This window comes from Carlito syrichta, unplaced genomic scaffold, assembly GCF_000164805.1.
Source record: "Carlito syrichta isolate Samal-C Ts95f unplaced genomic scaffold, Tarsius_syrichta-2.0.1 Scaffold305689, whole genome shotgun sequence".
In the NCBI taxonomy this organism is placed as follows: Eukaryota; Metazoa; Chordata; class Mammalia; order Primates; family Tarsiidae; genus Carlito; species Carlito syrichta.
In genome coordinates this window covers 723,031-744,145 of record NW_007249785.1, presented here as the reverse complement: position 1 = coordinate 744,145, position 21,115 = coordinate 723,031, and the positions used below count along the sequence as shown (strand labels likewise).

The window sequence follows — 21,115 nt, the reverse complement described above, 5'->3', positions numbered from 1 at the left end:
ACATTTTAAGAATAGCTTGGTACCAAAATAAGATTAAATGTAAGTTATTTTAAAAATTACCTGAGTAGGTGAAATTTTTACTGTTGTTCTCCATTTTCTAGTTGCATAGCAGATTGTTGGAATTATACTGACATCCTTCATAGTGCTGGTTTCTAAGTAAGGAAATTTTTAAAAAAAGCTATGCTGTTTATCTTCTTAATTTACTGAATAAGTAATTATATTAGTTTAATAATTGCTAAAAGTGTATAGTGAAAGGTCTCCCTCCCATGTTACCCTATCTGTCCACTGTCATCTCCTGTGAATAGAGTATCCCCAAGATTACTGTTATTATTTCTTATGTACTCTCTTAGATATGAATAAATTTGAATATATAATATCCCCATCCTTTTAACACAGGTAAATTGACTCTGCTTAATAGAAATTGAGTGGGGCGCGGTGACTCATGCCTGTAATCCCAGCACTTTGGGAAACTGAGGCAGGAGGATCACTTGAGGCCAGGAGTTAGAGACCATCTTGCACAACATAACAAGACCCGTCTCTACAATAAAAAATTAAAAAAGGAAATTGAACTGGGTGCAGTGGCTCACTCCTGTAATCCCAACACCTTGGGAGGCTGAGGCAGGAGGATCGCTTGAGGCTAAGCACTTGAGAGCAGCCTGGGTAACAAAGCAAGACTTGATCTCTATAAAAAATATAAGAAAAATTGGCCAGATGTAGTGGCATGTGCCTGTAGTCCTAGCTACCAAGGAGGCTAAAGCAGGAGGATCACTTGATCTCAGGAGCTTGAGGCTGCAGTGAGCTATGATCGTGCTACTGCATTCCAGCCTGGGCAACAGAGTAAAACCTTGTCTTTAAAAAAAAAAGAAAAAGAAAGTAAGAAATTGAACAGAAGGAGTATTTTGAGATATATGTAAAATCAGTAAGCATTCAGTTCTATATAAATACCTAACTTTTGTTTTTCTTTTAACAGGAAAAAATTAAAGAGTACATCCAAATATATTTATCAAACATTATTTTTGAATGGTGAAAATAGTGACATTAAGATTTGTGCTCTAGGAGAAGAGTGGAACTTACACAAAATATATTTATGTCAAGTAAGTATTTTATTTTTCTATTTGAGTAACCAGGGTAGTCTCTTAAAAAAAAAATCTTAAGTCATATTCTCTCTGACTGAATTTCACAATAATCGTTTGCATGGACTGTAGTGGTTAAGTCTTCTCATTTAATAAAAAGTGTGTATTATTAGAAAAATGGCCGAGGTGAGAGGATTGCCTGAATCTATGGATTCGGGACCAGCCTGGACAACTTGGCAAGAATGCATCTCTACAATATATCAAAAAATCAGCTGGGCGTAGTAGTGCGTGCCTGTAGTGCTGGCCACTTGGAAGACTGAGGAGGAAGGATCACCTGAGCCCAGCGGGTTGACACTGGGGTGGCCATGAGTATGCAACTGCAACATGCCATTCACTCCAGCCTGGGCAATGGAGTGAGACTCCAACTCAAAAAAAAAAGAAAAGAAAAAGAAAAATGGCATATATTGTTAGCAAAAACTTAGTTTGGTCTAGAAATAGATTTTGAGATTTCAGTGTTATATAGTACTAGCCTAGCATTACCTCTTTGTCAGTACTTCAACAAGGTGCTTATTGGTGCCTTCTGTTGATAAAAGAGAAAAAGTTAGGGGGAAAATGTTTTACATTAAAATTATGATTGTTACATTTATTTTGCATATGATTTTTTTTTTTTTTTTTTGATTCTGGGTCTCACCCTGTTGCCCAGTCTGGAGAGTAGTGGCACAATCGTGGCTCACTGCAGACTTGACCTCCTGGGCTCAGATGACCCTTTCACCTCAGCCCCCTGAGTAGCTGGGGCCACAGGCACGTGCCACCACACTCAGCTAATTTTTAAATTTTTTTGTAGAGACAAGGTCTTGCTATGTTGCTCAGCCTAGTCTCGGACTCCTGGGCTCAAGCAACCCTCCTGCCTTGGTCTCCAAAAGTGCTGGGATTACAGGTGTGAGCCATCGTGCCCAGCTGCGTATGATTGAATAAATTAATCTGAAATGTTCCTTTGTAGTTCAGGTTGAATGTGAATGGAAAGTTCTTGACACATACTCTTCCTTATCTCTTGGAAAATCCAGTTAAAGAAAAGACCAAAAAAGTATATAAGCTAAGTCATTTAGCTAGTGTACCTGTTTGAGTTCTGTACTGAAAATGTTACTACCTGACACTACCTTTTAAAGATTTAGAACTTTCAAATAGAATAAAATGTTGCTGTAATGGCTCAGATATTTTATTCATGTATTCTTTCATCAAATCTGTATGCTGGGCATTCTTCTACCATAATCAATTCTTATCCTTTGGAGCTTATGTTTTTCATCTTACCATTTGGGAATAATTACTAGTAAGGCGGTAACACATTATAGGCAGTATACAGATAGTGTAAAATTTTTTCAGTAAGAACACTTGAAAAGGAATTTCTCTAACATTTTAATCATGTTTTAAAATGTATTTTTGAACAAATTTACTTTGGCTTGAAGTGTATAGCCCAGAGAATATATCAGAATATTGGTCTTAACTTCAAGATATGATCCATGTAAAATTCTTTTAATTTCTAAAAGCAGTTTTGTGAACTTGAGGATGAGAATGCCTCTTTTAAAACTACCTCTCATGGAATTTGGACTGACTGACAGTTCAAGATAAAATAGAAACCCCCTGAGGATAGAAACAATGTCTGTTATGTTTGTTGCTGTATTTGTGGTGCCTTCTACATACTAAATACTCAGTAAACTTTTAAAAATAAATTAGTAATATCTGATCCATTCCAAAGTTAGGAAATTATCTGGAAGGAAACTAAAGACTCGATCCATTCTAGTTCCTTTCCAAGAATTCAGGCTCGTTCTAGAATTTTGTTAGATTAAATTAAAATTTGTATTTTCCCTATTTTCTTTGGGGATTATCTTGTTATTAATGACTTGGGACTGTTCTGGACCCTTTATAGCCATTGAGGTATACAGCAAGGATCTCAGTTTGAGTACTTTTAGCCTCCTCTCCTAGCCGCCTTAGTACATCGTTATGTTTTCACTTTGTGTGCTGTCATATGTTTGTGAGAGATACTTAAATGTATGAAAGTTTCTAAGCTTGAATGTAGAACCTCATTGAGAAGGAAAACAAAAATGTAATGTACTCGGACACTGTTTTAACTAAGTAAAAAAGTTACCCAGATTCAAATAGGAATTGAGTTTAGATAGTAATATACGAATTTGGTTTAGTTTTTGTTAAAATAGTACTAAACTGAAAGCAAATTTTGATATACCTAATAGTGTCCTTATCTTAATTTTTTTCCTCCTATAAACATGTTTGGCAGTTCTTTTGCTTTTGAAATAACATAATGGATTCATTTTGATAGAATGGTTGCTTGGAGTTAGAAATGGGAAAGTTGTTTGGAAGACTCAGAAAGTACTTAATAGTAATCATTGCCCCTTCTTTTTTTTTCCCTAAAAGTCTGGCTACTTTTCTAGTATGTTTAGTGGTTCTTGGAAAGAATCCAGCATGAATATTATTGAACTGGAGATTCCTGACCAGAATATTGATATAGAAGGTAACCACCATCATAATTACTACTTTGCAAAAATCATAAAACGATAATCTTATTCTTTGAGTAGAAAACATTTTCTTCTTTGTAGTCTAGAAAAATTCTCCACTTAACATGCCTAGGTGATAATTTTATATTGATTTATTCTGTAGTTTATTAGTTCTGTATGTCGTGTCCCTAATCTATTTAGTCACTCTGTTTTTGTACATATGTCTGCCTGGGATTTGGAAGATGTAAGGTGAAAGAAAGAAAAGTTTGAGTTTAAAAAAAAAAACATAACCAGGCTTGGTGGCTCAGCCTGTAATTCTGTGCTTTGGGAGGCTGAGGTGAGTGGATTGCCTGAACCCGCGGGATCGAGACCCACCTGGGCAACTTGGCGAGACCTCATCTCTACAATAAATCAAAAAATTAGCCGGGCGTGGTAGTGCACACCTGTAGTACCAGCTACTTGGAAGGCTGAGGCAGAAGGATCGCTGGAGCCCAGCAGCTCGAGGCTGTGGTGGCCGGGACTGTGCCACCACACTCCAGTCTGGGTGATAGAGTGAGACTCCAACTCAAAAAAAAAAAACAAAAAACATAGAAAACTTGGTAATACTCGTTTACTATTCCCCATGTGAACATTTTTTTTCTGGGAACAACAAAGGTGTGAATCATGTAATCAACATTGTTTTAGAGCTATAAGAATCCTTAGCTGAGGAAGCTAAAGCCCAGAGGATTTAAAAGACTTACTTTGGATCTCAGAGCAGTTTAGTGAGCCTGCATGAGACTGTAGCTCTCCTAATTCCTGTTCCAGTGCTCTTTCTGCTCCCCTTATTGATCACTCTCATGGAAGTACACGGTACCCAACCCACAGGCAAAGAGAAAAGTTAAGGAATATTTGCAAAGCAAACCATGTGGTGCCTTCATGAAAGTGGCAGCAGAGAGAAGGATGGACAGGCATAGATCAGTGTGGGGGCTGGGCATGAGTGTGGCATAGACAGGACCAGCAGCTGTACCACATTCCCCAGTGGTGAAGTACTGAAAGCATCAGGGCTAGGGTTATTATTGAGTTTGCGTCCTTGGACTTAATGATTAGTCTACTCAGAAGTATCTTATAAAACTTCTTCCAAAACTTCTTCTTTGACCATGAATCAATGTCAAGATTAGATGTTATAAGAGTGCAGCTAGATGGGTAGAATTAAGAGAAATTTACATTGTTGTTCAGTGAGCATTGTTGATCAGTAACCATTACTAACATTTTAACTAGTGATACTTCTCTTTTCCTTTTATGTAGATATCAGATTTAGACAGATGTCTTTGTGTGTGAAAGTCATTGTTTTTTTGTAATACTTTTAATAGCTATTATTTTATTATTCGTGTGTACCTTTGCTTTCAGCACTGCAGGTTGCATTTGGTTCACTGTATCGAGATGATGTCTTAATAAAGCCCAGCCGAGTTATTGCCATTTTGGCAGCAGCAAGTATGCTGCAGTTGGTAAGTATGCATATTATTCAAAGAAAGGATTAAATTGGTATCTTTGTTTCAAAGTATCTATTTCAAAAATAAAAATAAAGCTTAGCCTTTTACAGTTTTTAAATAAAAGTAAAATGTACAAATATGCCATTTGTTATAAATCATTTAAAATGGAAGCTTCTTGGAAAGCTAAGGCAGAAGGAGGATCACCTGAGCCAGGAGGTTGAGGCTGCAGTAGCCATGAGCGTTGCACTGCACTCCAGCCTGGGCGACAGAGTGAGACTTCAATTTAAAAAAAAGAAATCCTAAGGTAAATTGAGATGTAGCCCCTACCTTCAAAAAGCTCACACTATTGTGTGTGTGTGTGTGTGTGTGTGTGTGTGTGTGTGTGTCTGTCTGTGTGTCTGGAGGTGGGGAGAGAAGGTTGATAGATAATAAACATCCTGTAGGATTAAATGGGTGCATAAATGAGGGGCTTCAACCTGGTGGTGTCACAGGAGAAAGTTACATCTCCAGACTGAGTTTTGAAAGTTGAAAGTCTGCTTATTTTGCAGAGTAAGAAGAGTGAGGAAGGAAGAGTACTTCAGACAGAGGGAACAGAGTAAACAAAACCTAGAGACGTGAACAGTGAGGGATTAGGGATGTAACAGGAACATGACTCTAGCATGAATATAAGGGTTGGAGAAAAGGGAGGCAGAAGCCAGATCATAAAGGTCTCTATACATTGCTAAGAAGTTTAGCCTTTGGAACATTTTAATCAGAGTAAATAATTATGCTTTAGAAAGAATACTTCAGTAGCAATGTGAAAGACAGACTGAAGGAAAGACGGGTACAACATCAGAGACAGAAACCTGTTGTGGTAGTCCAGTGAGGGTCTAAATTAGGGTAGTGGCAATAAGCATAGAGAGGGAAAAATGCACACCAGAGAGATTAAGCAGGGGTAATCCACTGGACTTGATGACAGACGAGATGCTAAGAAGATAGGGGAGGAGTCTAGAATGACTTTCCAGTAAGTTTAAAATCCTAATGTAGTCAGTGTCTTAATCTTTTAAAAAAATTAAGTTTCCTTTATGTGGCATTTATGTACTGGTTCATTTGAAGTATTTGACTGAGATGATTTGGTTTTTTTAAATGTTTTGATCCTGCCAATACTTCTTTCTAATAAGTATGCTTTCTTTTCTAACTTTGGTCCTTTTGGTTTTGTTCCAAATTCACTTCTGCATTAGTTTTATGATTTACTAACTCTTTAATTCATTTGCATGATGAATATATTTCAGAAATTTAAATGAAAAATGATAGTATTCTTTCCATATATTAAAGTTAATGCATTTAACACTTGTAAAAAGATTTTAGATTAAATTCAAATGTAAACCATTTAAAACAATAATGTACTTGTTTTAGGTGCCTTTCTTAGTTATTGAGAGGCATTTTAAACTTTAATAAGCACTTTTTGATAATTCATATTGTTTACTTGTCAAGCCCATCACCTGGTTAGTCAACTATATAAAGAGTTTTTAATTTTAAAAAAATAGGCAAAACAGACAAAATGCTGCTAAAGAAATTTGCCGAAGTCCCAGAGAGGGGAAGGATAGAAAAGCCAAAGAATAATATTCAACTCAACCTAACTGCTTCCTCCCTTCCATTTTTAAGTTTCAAGTATTTAGTTGAATACTTGCTGGATTTCTTTTTCAGTATTTTTATTGGACTTATTTTTTTAAATGTAGGCTTACTGCACTTATTGAGTTTTCTTTCTTTTCTTTTCTTTCTTCCTTTTTCTTTTCTTTTTTTTTTTTAACTTTTTAATATGTAAAAGCGCATATCAGCTAATTTTTCCCATGTGAAATGGGCCTTTCCAGTGCTTATTTATATTTACAGGATGGTTTAATACAGCAGTGTGGTGAGACAATGAAGGAAACAATTAATGTGAAAACTGTATGTGGCTATTACACATCAGCAGGGACCTATGGATTAGATTCTGTAAAGAAAAAGTGAGTTACCTTTCTTGTTTTTCCTCCTCTCCCACTATTAGGAATTTGGTTTCTTAAGAGAATGTATAGCTAGAAGAACGAAATAATTAAGGAAAAATAGGGTAATGGAATTTTGTTAAATAAAAAGCCCCTTTTAACTTTTGAACTAATTAGTAAATTCCTCAAAAGTGTTGTCTTTGTAAGTGACTGTGGGTGGGTTATATATATGCTTATTAAAAAAAAACTGTGGTCACTATAGTACATCTTCTATTAAAATTATTTAAGTACACATAGACATTATATGGTCGGAAACACTGGTAGTCTTTTTACCTCTTGAGAATTTCGGTACTCATTTTCAGATTTTAAAAAAGGTTATAGAAGCAAGCAAATCCCTTCATAAACCTTTTAACACAAACTTGAAATGAATTTTTTTAAAATTAGAAATGCTCTTATTAACCACTGACAAAAATAATACTAAAATTTCAGTTGTTAACTAAATATTTTGAGCATGTTCTAGCAAGATTAATATTCTGTTTTTGTTTTAACTGTAAGTCCTACTTGATAAGTTATAAATATATGATATATAATGTAATAATTACATGTTTTAATTTCAGGTGCCTTGAATGGCTATTGAACAATTTGATGACTCACCAGAATGTTGAACTTTTAAAAGAACTCAGGTATTTGAATTTCAAATAACTTTATAATTGATCATCCTAAAATATTTTTTTCATTAAAGTACACGATAAAAATATATTACTTATAAAAAAGCGAACAATTTAAAGGTCTTGACTACATCTATAAACTGAAGAAATGTTACACAAATTTATTTTCTTTGTTGTGAATGATGTAATGAATATTACATCTACCTTTTTTTGAGTTGGAGTCTCACTCCGTTGCCCAGGCTGGAGTGCAGTGGCATGCTCATTGCCACTGCAGCCTCAACCTCCTGGGCTCAGGTGATCCTTCCACCTCAGCCTTCCAAGTAGCTGGAACTACATGCACGTGCCACCACACCCGGCTAATTTTTTGATTTATTGTAGAGATGAGGTCACACCAAGTTGCCCAGGCTGGTCTTGAACCCCTAAGCTCAGGAAATCAATCCTCTTACCTCAGCCCTCCAAAGTGCTGGGATTACAGGCATGAGCCATCATACCCGGTCCAAGGAGCTCATTTGTAGGAATAGGGCTAAGGTATCTGTGATGGGTCTGAGAAATTCGGGGTGGAAATGAACTTCTTTTGGTTTTTTTGTTTGTTTGTTTTTTGTTTGAGTTGGAGTCTCACATGGCACAGCTTCCTAGGATGTCAGTTTTACTGAGTTTGGGGGGGAGGTGAGAGAAGGGTAAACATTTTTACATTTAAATACATTTTGGACTAGAAGGAATTCAAATTTTCTTGAATTCTCAAGATAAAACACAATTTATAGAAATGTTGCTTTTTTTTTTTTTTTTTTTTGAGTTGGAGTCTCACTCAGTCACCCAGACTGGAATGCAGTGGCCACTCCCAGTCACCTCAGCCTCGACCTGCTGTGCTCCGGCGATCCTTCTGCCTCAGCCTTCCACGTAGCTAGAACTACAGGCGCGCGCTACCATGCCTGGCTGATTTTTTGATTTATTGTAGAGATGAGGTCTCACCAAGTTGCCTAGGCGGGTCTCGAACTCACGGGCTCAGGCAATTCACTCACCTCGGCCTCCCAAAGCACGGGATTACAGGCTGAGCCACCGAGCCCTGCTGAAATGTTGCTTTTTATGACTAGACCACCTCCTAGGTTCTTAAGTTCTTTTCTTTCTTCTGCCCTTAAGAGATAACTTGGTAGAAAAGTTTGAGAAGCATTTATCACCTAGTGATGCCAAGGCATAAATAAATCTCTGCAGTATATTTGGTTTGAAAGTCATTAGAAACTGATACTTGCAGTTGAAGAAAAGAAAAAAGAAAATTATTGGAAACACTTTAATTTCTTTCTCTTTTATGCAGTCAGCCCTTTGTATCCTTGGATTCTGCATTCGTTTATTCACCCAACTGCCAGTTGAAAATCTTTGGGGGAGAAAAAAAAAAAACCATAAAAATAATACAAATTAAAAAAACAATATAGTATAACCATTTTAGTAGCATTTATATTAGGTACTATAAATATGTCTAGAGATGATTTAAAGTGTATAGAAGGATGTGCATAGGTTATATGCAGGTACTATACCATTTTATATAAGGGACTTGAGCATCGAGGATGTTGGTATCTGAGATGGTTCCTGAAACCAGTGCCCCACAGGTACAGAAGGAAGACTGCAATTTCTCATTGCGCTTTTTCAAAAGGAAACTGAATTATAGTGTTCATCTTAAAAACCCAGAAGCTTCCTTGGCTTTTTATGCCTTAAGGAAAGGAACGTAAAACAAACAACCAGTGTTATCATTTTTTACTCTAAATATAAACTAACACGTATTTCTTGATCTTATTCTCTTGAGTAAAAACATAGCATAAAAACATACTTTATGACTAAGCAGTCTCTTAAGCTTAGAGGTTAAAGATTACTTTGCAGATACAGCTGTTTTAGTGAATTTGACAAGTGTCTTTTTGTTTGTTGTTGGGTTTTTTTTTGAGTTGGAGTCTCACTCTGTCACCCAGACTGGAGTGCAGTGGCCGCTCCCGACCTGCTGGGCTCCAGCGATCCTTCCGCCTCAGCCTTTCAAGTAGCCAGAACTACAGGCATGCGCTACCACGCCCGGCTAATTTTTTTATTATTATTATTTATTGTAGAGAAGAGGTCTTGCCAAGTTGCCCAGGCGGGTCTCGAACCCGCGGGCTCAGGCAATCCACTCACCTCAGCCTCCCAAAGTGCTGGGATTACAGGCTGAGCCACCGAGCCCGGCTTGACAAGTGTCTTTTTTATCCAACCATAGAAGTGGGGCGGTGGAAGGCAAGAAAGGAAGGCTGCTACATTATCCGAGCAGAGTAAAAGTTATCTTATTGGGACCTTGCTTTGACTTGATTAATCAGCAGATCAAAGCTCTTTTTAAAATTTGTTTCCCTATCAGTGTGGAAAAAATATCTTTCACAGTACACCATCTGAACTAAAAGTATGCTTGTATCCAAAGAGATTGTTTCCTAAGATTCTTTGTCTTAGGCAAAAAACCTGCTGTCATTTTTAATTCCATATTTTCTTTTGACAAGAAAGACAGTTTTTAGTTCCAAGGGATCCTTTAGCCTATGCATGAAACCTGTGCTCACTCCCTTCATTTTCTTTTTCAGTATAAATGTTATGAAACAGCTCATTGGTTCATCTAACTTATTTGTGATGCAAGTGGAAATGGATGTATACACAGCACTAAAAAAGGTACTGACATATGATACATGCAAGGATGTCACCTCAGCATTGCTTGTAATAGTGAAAAACTGGAAATAGCAAGTGTATACTGATAAAAGGATGGTTGAAAATGTAAGAAAAGGAACTATATCAAGGCATTAAAAAGTCTTTATATTTTGGGATTTGGTATTGTGAGTGATTTTTAACTTTATTCTATGTACTCTTCTATTTTAGAAATACTTTTCTATTCTTTCCCAGATTTTTCTTCAACAACAAACATGTTATTGTATTATCATTAGAACCGTTTTATATGATTTTCAGCAATGTTTTCAAAGTTGATCTTTAGTTAATCATTTTATGATGGAATTTTTACACATACTTTTTTTAGAAAGTGTTGATATTCTTGTATCTTTTTATTTTTTATTTTTGAGTTGGAGTCTCACTGTGTCACCCAGGCTGAAGTGCAATGGCATACTCATGGCCACCCCAGCATCGACCCGCTGGGCTCCGACGATCCTTCTACCTCAGCTTTCCAAGTAGCCGGAACTACAGTCTCGTGCTGCCATGCCTGGCTAATTTTTGATTTATTGTAGAGACGAGGTCTTGCCAAGTTGCCCAGACTTGTCTTGAACCCATGGGCTCAGGCAATCCACTCGCCTCGGCCTCCCAAAGTGCTGGGATTACAGGCTGAGCCACCAAGCCTGGCCAACGTTCTTCTTTTAATGACCTGTTTGCACATCTGGTATATGTTTTACTTCGTCCTTTTGAAAAGTTTTAACATTTTTCAATCTAATTTTATTTTCACAGCTATTTAAAGACACAAACCAGCTATTATTATTTTACCATAGAGAGTAAAACTCAGAATTCTTACAATTGCTAAGTGGCAGACTTGAGGCAGAGACCAGGTCTGAGGAGTCTTAGGCAGAGACCATTGCCATCTTCCCACTACATAATCTTTCCTTTAGCCTTTTATCCCCAGAACAGAGTGCTGCATTTAACATGGTTGTGAAACCTGGGAATGAGACATATCTTTGGGATTATTTGTTTTTATGGTAGAGATGAGATTTTATTACTATTTTGCTTCAAGGAAGCTTAGTATCTGGTCTATCCAATCTTTTTTAATTTTAAAGATGCGGTATACAACACAGTATTAGGTATGTAAATGGTCATCATGCAGGTTAAGTTTGGGCCTCCCTGGGCTATCCAGTCTTTAGAAGAGTGGTAGAGAACTTGTTTCTATCTCTGCATCACAGTAGCACAGTAGCACTCTTTCCTGTTGTTATAACTGCTTTTATGCCAGTAATGGTAAGCACTAATACTTACAAGGTGCTTACTATATGCCATGCACCATTCTAGGTATTTACGTATATTGATTCTTTCAGTGTCTTATGAAGTAGACATTTTAAAGCTCATTTTACAAATGAAGAAATTAAGACCAAGAGAAATTAGGTAGTTTGCCCAGCTATTAAGTGGTAGGTCTAGGATTTAAAATCCTTGCTCTTACGCACTCTGCAAATTATCTCAGTAACAATAAGACAAACTCCTTTTTCCCATGTTTAATTTATTACTTTTATGCTCTCACATAGTAGTTAGTGAAATTGAGTTGTTAATTGGTGAGTAGAATAAATTTGTATAAAACTACTAATGTAATATATACATTAAACGTTTACCTTTTTAACATTATAATCTACAGTGTGTTTGTGCCCATAAATACTTCTCAGGGATTCACTTGCTCCATCCCACACACACATCCAGTGTTTGTCACTGGACTATGATTTGTACCGTGATAAATTTAAAGTTTGTAAGGATCTCATCTAATAGTTCTACCTCATTCTTTCAATTTCTTATAAAATGGAAATCAAATTTTTTAAAATGGAAGCAATTAAAAAATGTAAAATCATAAAATGAAGTTCTATAGTTTTTTTCTCAATTTTTTTTAACCTAGTGGATGTTCCTTCAACTTGTGCCTTCTTGGAATGGGTCTTTAAAACAGCTTTTGACGGAAACAGATGTCTGGTTTTCTAAGCGGAAAAGAGGTATGCCTTAAATTTTTTAGAAAAATTTTTTTTAAGGAAATCTATTAAAATCAGACCCTGACTTTGTTATGGACTTAATAGTAGAGCTTTTATCTATTTCAGCTCTTCACTTATGGTGAGAAAACTGAGGCTAGATAAGAAAAGTATCATACTTCTTATTATCTGAATTATTACTGCTTAAGCTATTGCCATACTCTTATCCCTCCAAAACTGTTGTTTTTTTCATTTTATCATCATAAGATCTTGAACTGCATTTGTCTGTTTGATCATATTGAATTTTCCCTAACAAACTCTACCCTATTAGGCAGCAGTTCTTAACATGAGGGCCATGGGTAGGATTCCATGTATCACTAACCCCCAAAAGTGGATGCAGAACTTGATTTTGTGTGTGTGTATGTGTGTGTGTGTGTGTGTTCACATGCATGCATGCCTGCTGCATGACTTTGAGAAGGTGGGTAGAGCTTCCATATCTTTCATCATATTCTCAGTGGAGAGTTAATTTAAAATTGGTTAAGGTCAATTGTTATAAGGTCTTATCTGAGCAGAGGGGAGCATGCAATGTATTTATTTTTTACTTTGCTAAAACAGATCTAGAAAAAAAATTTTAATGGTCCCTCAGATGCAAAGTAGTAGATAAATCATAATCCTTAGCTCAAGATTTTCTTTCTTTTTTTCCCCCTGCACTCACCCATGGTTTTCTTAGTTTATTGTCATTCTTGGTCCATATATGGCCACCTTTTATGCTTTTTTTAAAAAACTTATTTCTAAATTTTGAGGAATGAACATAGAAGGAGCATGTAACCTGTATTTGGAATCAAGGATGCTTCTTGAATGAGGTATTTAGAGAAGTCTTGAAGACTTATTTTTAATATGTTGAACCTCTGTGAACTAACCTTCAAGTACTGGAATATTAATAACTTTCAGTTTACTCATGTATTTCTTTTCTGTGGTGTACCTCTGCCTTTCCTCAACCATGACTTTGAATTTTGTCTGTATTATTATTATTCTTAGAAAAAATATTACTGCATTATGCATATATGTCTTAACATACGTAACATAGTAGTGTGCTAATAAGCTGATCCTCTGAAAAAATAACCCCTGATTTGTAGCATTTTTAAATCTCGGTGGTACAAATTCTCCCACTGTGGCTGAATTTAAGCTACCAGCCCAACCTCACTGAATGCATAGTTGGAAAAAGATGCACAGTCAGCTCCTGTGAGCCAGCAGGTGCCAGCTGCAGCATACCCCTGGATAGGGTATCATTTTGTTTTAGTTGTTATGGAACTACTTCATATTGTGGTCTTAATTTTCATTTCCTTTATAACTAAAGACATTAAACAGGCCTTGAGGTGTTTCCTGGCCATATGTTTCATTTTCTGTGAAATGTCGGTTCAGGTCTTTCTCCTATTTTAATATAGGATTTGTCTTAATGATTTGTGGGCATTCTTCATATATTCTTGATAGTCAGCCCTTTGTCATATATATGCTTTGCACTTATCTTACAGTTTGTAGTTTATCTTTTTTTTTTTAGTTGGGATCTTACTCTGGCGTCCAGGCTGGAGTACAGTGGCACAATCATGGTTTACTGCAACCTTGACATTCTGGGTTGAGGTGAGGTGGTCCTTCCACCTCAGCCCCCTGAGTAGCTAGGACTACTCAGGAGCGTGCAGCCAAGCCCGGCTGATTTTTTTTGTAGAGACGAGGTCTCACTATGTTGCCTAGTCTGGTCTCAGACTTCTGGGGTGAAGCAGTCCTCCTGCCTCAGCCTCCCAAAGTATTGGGAATACAGGCATGAGACACCTAGCCTTTTAACTTTATTAAAGATGTCTTTTGTTAAATAGATGTTATTAATTTTTAAATTTAGTGTTCTTTATGTCTTGTTTAAATATACTGTGTAGACTTATTTTATGTAGTCAGATGTGTAAAGAACCATGTTAATAAAATCTAATTTGATTTAGTTGAAGACCAAAATACTAAACTTATCTCTTAAGTTATACTTTACTATTACATGATGGCAATTAAAGGAACATTAAGGAAATTATAGCAGAGCAAAATAGAGGAGGGAATTTAAAAAACAAGGAGAGAGTGAAAAACTGAAAAAGACAAGGAGGGTGGAGAAGTTAAAGAGACAAAGGGAGCTAGGTGTGGTGGCTCATGCCTGTAATCCCAGTACTTTGGGAGGTCGAGGTGGGAGGATTGCTTGAGCCCCAGAGTTTGAGACCAACCTAGACAACACAGTGAGACCCCATCCCTACCAAAAATAGAAAAATTAGCTGGGTGTAGTGGTTCCTTCCTGTAGTCCTAGCTACGCGGGAGGCCGAGGTGGGAGGATTACTTGAGGCCAGGTGGTTGAAGCTGCAGTGGACTATGACTGCACCACTGTACATCAGCCTGGGAGACAGAGTAAGACCCTGCCTCAAAAAAAAAAAAAAATTTAACAGCTGCAGGAGAGACACATTAAAGCAGCTGTTTCTTTGATAATAAAATATTATAAAACTCAAAAAAAAAAGAGACTCAGTAGAAACAAACAGGTAGGTAAATGTTGACATAACCTCATGCTCATTTGTACTCCATATGAATCAACCACATAAATCTATTAAAGGAGAAATTAGTCTGTAGCCTAAGTGAAAGAAACCAGAATAGGAAGCTGTGGTCCACTTCTGGTTTTCCCCTTTTGGCTTTCTGCCCCAGCCCCTATATGTAAAAGTATACAGTCTAAGGTAACTTTTCAGGAGAAATTTATTGCACAAAGCAAAATGTATGTCTAATGCCTTTGTTTTTCTGTGAGGACTTTATAGGATCATTTCAAACAATTTTAAAATTATAAAGGAAATGCATATATAAGGAAATAGGATCAAAAAATCACTTGTGGTCCCCTCACTCATTACATTTTGGTATATTTTAAGTTTTCTTACTTATTTGACTTTTTAGGTATATATGTGTCAGGACTACAAGAAACAATAGAAATTTAGAAAGTTTTCTATACGGTTATTCCTAGGACTTGCTGATGGAATTAGTATAGCCACATGTTTGCCAGAAAGAAACTTTAAAACACTTTTTAGATTCTATGAGTTCTTACAATAGTAAACTAGTCAATTTCTTCTACAACCTTGAAGAAAAGGCTTCATGGGAAAATTATCAAATTTCTACGAGACAATCAAGAATTCTATTTTTACAACTTATTCATGTATGACAGAACACTTGTAAGAACATAATAGTATTCTCAATACACTCCATGAGATTGATAAATTTAATTCAACATATGAGCTTGAGCAGTGTTATTATTTTGTTTTTAAAAAGGACAAGAGATATAAATTCACAATCACATGCCTGTTGTATAAATAAGTAATGTTAGCTATTAATTTTTTAATGAGTGCACTGCTTTCTTGTTTATTTTGCTTGACTTTTGGGCAGGTGCCAAAGGAATACAAAAAATATATGCTACAAAAAGGAAAATTGTGAAAACTCTTTTCATTAACTTGACTGTCTTTTTACAATTTTCAGGAAAAAATTATTTCTGTGGGGACACCTTTCTGATTCACATAAAACCTGTGTTCCATGTGAAGCATGGTTTGAGACATAATAGTTGATAATGGCAGCTCTCATCTTTTTTTTTCCTTATCCTGAATAGCAACTTAGACTAGGGCTTATGCACTAATACCTGTTTGATAGTAATAACTAGTTGTTTTCTTCCCACTCATGAAAGCACATTGGAATGCAACTGAGAGTAATTTTTAGCAATAACCTTAAATTCTCCCTTAAAGAAAATTATTCATATAATTTATAAATGAATTATTTTAATACATTAATACTACCCAGGTGTTACAAATCTATGGCTACAATATCTTTCTTATTTTGTATCTTTTTTTTGAGTCGGAGTCTCACCTCTGTCGCCCAGGCTGGAGTGCAGTGGCACATTCATGGCCATCCCAGCGTCCACCTGCTGGGCTCTAGCAATCTTTCCACCTCAGCCTTCCACGTAGCCGGAACTATAGGCGTGTGCTACCATGTCCGGCTAATTTATTTATTGTAGAAACAAGGTCTCGCCGAGTTGCCCAGGCTGGTCTTAATCCCTTGGGTTCAGGCAATCCACTCACCTTGGCCTCCCAAAGTGCTGGAATTACAGGCTGAGCCACCAAGACCAGCCCTTATTTTATGTCTTAATGAAGAATTAAGATAACTAGTGTTCATTACATATAGCTTACATGTAGCTGAAGCATAAGTTAGAAGAATTCTAAGATATATTCCATATCCTGTGTATCTTGTGAAGACCCTAGAGTGAGGCTTTTGGGCTCTGGAGTTTCACCGGAGTGTTCAGTTCCTGGGAGGAGGATTCTAGAAAGAGAGTCTAAGTACATTTCTCAAGCCTTCCTCTTCCGCCTTGCTGCATTATAAACTCCAAACTCCAGAAACATACATATAGCTGAATTCCCAGCCCAGGGCTCTAATTAGGATAAAATTAATTTCCTGGAGCTCTTAAAAAAATCTCCCTAAGTTTTTAATCCATACACCTGAGGTTTATAAAATTCTTGAAAACGTTGAAACTAGCTTATTTGTATTTGAGCAGATGTTTGCGTGTTCCCATCCATAAAAACGCTCAGGAATAAAATAATAGTTTTGAAAAGAATGGCTATTTAACTTAAACTGTTTTTTATAGATTTTGAAGGTATGACCTTTCTTGAAACTGAACAAGGAAAACCATTTGTGTCAGTATTCAGACATTTAAGGTTGCAGTATATTATTAGTGATCTGGCTTCTGCAAGAATTATTGAACAAGATTCTCTAGTACCTTCAGGTAAGATTTTTTATTTTAATATATTTCTGATTATAACAGTCATATATAACGGCAAAGAATAATGAATAAAATAGAAATTATTCTCAATTCCAAAAAGGTAGACATTTTTACACCAAAGTAGAATCATACTATCTAGGTAATTTTCTGTTCTCATGTTATATATTTTGGGTATTTTCCCATATCATATTTCATTAAATACTCTCTAAAATATTTAAATGACTATATAGTATTCTGTAATATGGATATTCTTTAATTTGTTAAACTAGTACACTATTTTGAATAAGACTTTTAAAAATGACTTTTGAAGTAGAGGTCATAACTGCTTTTTCTATTAGTACTCCTTAACATTTTTTATTTTCTTAGTCTAAACTCTTAAACTTAATGTTAAAGCAAATGCAATATCTTTGATAATTATAATTTAAATTTTTTGAAATAATCACTGATTTAACTATTTTTAAGTTAAATCTATAGTGCTTGTGAAAGATTCAGTTTAGTACTATATATATAGTATGTATATATGTATATACATACTATGTATATAAGAAATAGAAAACCGAATTTCTGTTTGAAGATTTACTTGTAAAACATTTGTAGTAATAATTAGAATTAAAGATTTGTCTGAAAAGTTTCAATTATTTTTGACACTTCAGTTTTGTTATACCTGTATGTTTATAGATTTAAATTGTTCTTGAAATCTGTATACTTATTTGGAAAGGTATTAAAAGAAAGCCTAGAATTAACTCTTCTGGTATATTTTGTAGTAATGCATTTTTATAAAATCACTTTAAGGCTGGGTGCAGTGGCTCACACCTACAATCCCAGTACTTTGGGAGTCCGAGGCCAGAGAATCACTTGAGCTCAGGAGCTCGAGACCATCCTGGGCAACATAGTGAGACCTTTTGTCTACAAAAAATAGCCAGGCATGGTGGCACGTGCCTGGAGTTCCACCTACTCAGGAGATTGAGGCAGAAGGATCTCCTGAGCCCAGGAGGTCGCGGCTCAGTGAGCTGTGATATGCCACTGCACTTCAGCCTGGGTGACAGAGTGAGACTCTGACTCAAAAAAATAAAATAACTTTAACAGGTTTATAGATACTGTTTAAGTCACAGATTCTCTAAATTTTATATTCCACATAGTATAGCAATTCTATAATACTTTTAGTATGTGTTAAACACCAGGCCCTAGCGATGATTTAATATTAGATGCCAAAACCAGTTATATATGCCACTCTCCAGTTGCACTTCCTTTTAAGGCTTTAAAAAGGAATTTTGAAAGAGATTGAAAAAAGAGTCTGTTCTAAAGTAGTTTAATTTAGGTGTGATGCAAGTGGATGAGCTTTATATTTTTGGAATGCAAAATGGGTACAAGTATTTCTAGTCTGAAATATCTTATTCAGTATAAAAGCAGAAAGAATTTAGATCCTGTATTTCTGGCCATATTTCAGTCATTTTTTTTTCCTCTGATTTGAAATTACTGGAGAAGCCTTTTAAAATTTTTATAATATTCCATCTTACATATAATTATATATCACACTGTTTGTGAGGGAACAGAAAGAAGCCACCTAGTTCACATTATGGCAGTAGATTGGTATATGCTCTCAGTAGGAAGATATCTTAGATTTGAAATAAATTGAAAAATTTTGATTGACCCTAAAATTTAGCGATCATGTTTCAGAAATAGTTGCAAACACTAATCAAAGTTAGGCATTAGCAATCTGGGGGAATTTTAGTACATCCATGTACCATCTTTAGATAAAAAATTTAGACACATGATTAATTAAAAATTAAATCATTACTCTGCATAAAAGTGCTTTATTTTAGGATTCAACTGTGTCAAGCACAGTTGAACTCCATTATTTCATAGAATTAAATTTATCTTGTTAGGTTCATTAAATGTCTTCTTCCATACTCTCATTGGCATACTTTCCTCCACTTTGATACCTGTGACCTTTCTTGTTACCATTCCTCATAAATTATGTGCTCTGGAGCCAGGGACAGCACAATCTTTCATCTTCTTCCATTTTCTTAGCTCTCCCAGAAGATTTTATTTTCCCTCTGTAGAGGACTTTCTGTCTCTCACCCTGCTAATATAGGGCCAGGAGGCAAGATTTGTCATGGTCCTAGCCCCCTTCAGCCCTTTACAAGCCATGATTGCTTGTGATTTGAGCCTCCATCTTCTTCTGACTACCAGTCATTTCTCTGCTTTCATTTAAGACTTGGGCACTTGATTTACTCTCTGTTCTTCCCATCCCAGTCTAATCACATAATGTGTTCACATGAACAAATCACTTTAATAACCCAGTCTCCTGCATTAGACACTTTCCACCTAAAACCTGGAAACACTGTGAACCTTGTGTAACCCAGAATTTCTCAGCATCAGAAATCCAGTCGTTTTCAGGATGTTATATAACCTTCTAGCATATTCATGTCTCATTCACATTTACACTGTTCTTTGACTACCACCAGTCCATTTTAAGCCTCCACTTTCTGCCATTCTTTAAGCTCTCTCCTGCCTTTTCTTCCCTGTTGAGCTTGGATTTCATGATACATCATGCTAGATCACTTTCATAATTGCCTTCAACTCTGTGTCCTTCACTTGTCACAACCCTAAAACTAAATCAAACCTTTGTTGTTCCTGTACCCTCTACTTTGTGCTGAGTACTGCTGCAGAGTATTCTGTAACTTTTGTATTGGTGCCACCACAAATTCACATCTCAGCACTAAGCTTGGGCCCTGGGGCTTCTTACACTACTTTTACTTGGTCATTCCTCTTTTGCATTCTTTATATCAAAGAATGATATCAAACTTCAACCACTGTGTTCAAGCTTTCTACCCACTTGCTTCACTGTTATTTTGTGAAAATAAGTTGCTGAAAATGAAATCCACATAATAAATTTTATTCAAAAAATAGCTTTGGAATTTGATTTTTATGTTATTATACATGAATATTTTTGAGCCAAGCTTGTTCATAATTTTGTATTGTTTTACCCCTAGATGCTCTGTACCAAATACTCTTATTGGCTGGGCTCGGTGGCTCAGCCTATAATCCCAGCACTTTGGGAGGCTGAGGCGAGTGAATTGCCTGAGCCCAAGGGTTCGAGACCAGCTTGGGCAACTTGGTGAGACCTAGTCTACAATAAATAAAAAATTAGCCAGGTGTGGTAGTGCACACCTATAGTTCTGACTACTTGGAAGGCTGAGGTGAAAGAATCGCTGGAGCCCAGCAGGTTGATACTGGGGTGGCCATGAGCGTGCCACTGCACTCCAGCCTGGGCGATGGAGTAAAACTCCAACTCAAAAAAAAAAAGCCATTCTTATTGGTCTGTGTAGAAATTTTTATTACGTAAATTTTTAGTCATTCACCTTCCTCTTCTACATCTGATTTATGTGTTTCATACAGCAGTTCAACTGGTAGACTTAGTTTTTTTGTGTAAGCCTTACAGGTTTTACTTGGAGTCTTGTGTGTGTGTGTATCTAAAGATACACTTTTCCTTTCACTTAAACAATAAAATACTGGGCAAGTTAGGATACATTTTATCTTTGTATTTGGTTTTTAAAGTTTATAATTGTTAGATGTGAGATTTTCAAATGGTGTGGTTTTTAAAGACCCCCTCTTCCCATATTATTTGTATAAAACAAGGGAAGTACTCTAAATTCATTTTAATTTATGTTTATTCTATTGCTAAAATACTGCGTGTGCATTCAGAACTGCTGTAAACTAGATCTGCAGCTGCTGATTCATGGCATTATTAAATAGCACCCTGACCTACCCATTTTGAGTTTTTGTTTTGAGCTTTAGTCTGTTAAAGTTTAGATAAGTACTTAAACCTGTTTTTACTGAATTGAAGTTTCTTTTTCTTTTCTTTTCTTTTTTTTTTTTTAGTTTTGAGTTAGGGTTTCACTCTGTTGCCCAGACTGGGTTGCAGTGGCATGCTCCTAGCCACTGCAGCCTCGACCTGCTGGATTCTGACAATCC

At 36.1% G+C, this 21,115-nt stretch overlaps 1 protein-coding gene across 1 annotated transcript in view; it reads left to right on the top strand.

Annotated features, from left to right (window-relative positions):
- Nucleotides 1-974: 974 nt before the first annotated feature.
- Nucleotides 975-21,115, top strand: part of GMCL1 (germ cell-less, spermatogenesis associated 1) — a 38,816-nt gene continuing 18,675 nt past the window's right edge. The window contains exons 1-8 of the mRNA XM_008062388.1: nt 975-1,094; nt 3,501-3,597; nt 4,967-5,064; nt 6,919-7,031; nt 7,625-7,690; nt 10,255-10,339; nt 12,255-12,345; nt 17,003-17,140. Of these exons, the coding sequence (XP_008060579.1) occupies nt 3,519-3,597; nt 4,967-5,064; nt 6,919-7,031; nt 7,625-7,690; nt 10,255-10,339; nt 12,255-12,345; nt 17,003-17,140 (670 nt within the window). The 5' untranslated portion in view covers nt 975-1,094; nt 3,501-3,518. The remainder of the gene's footprint in view (nt 1,095-3,500; nt 3,598-4,966; nt 5,065-6,918; nt 7,032-7,624; nt 7,691-10,254; nt 10,340-12,254; nt 12,346-17,002; nt 17,141-21,115) is intronic.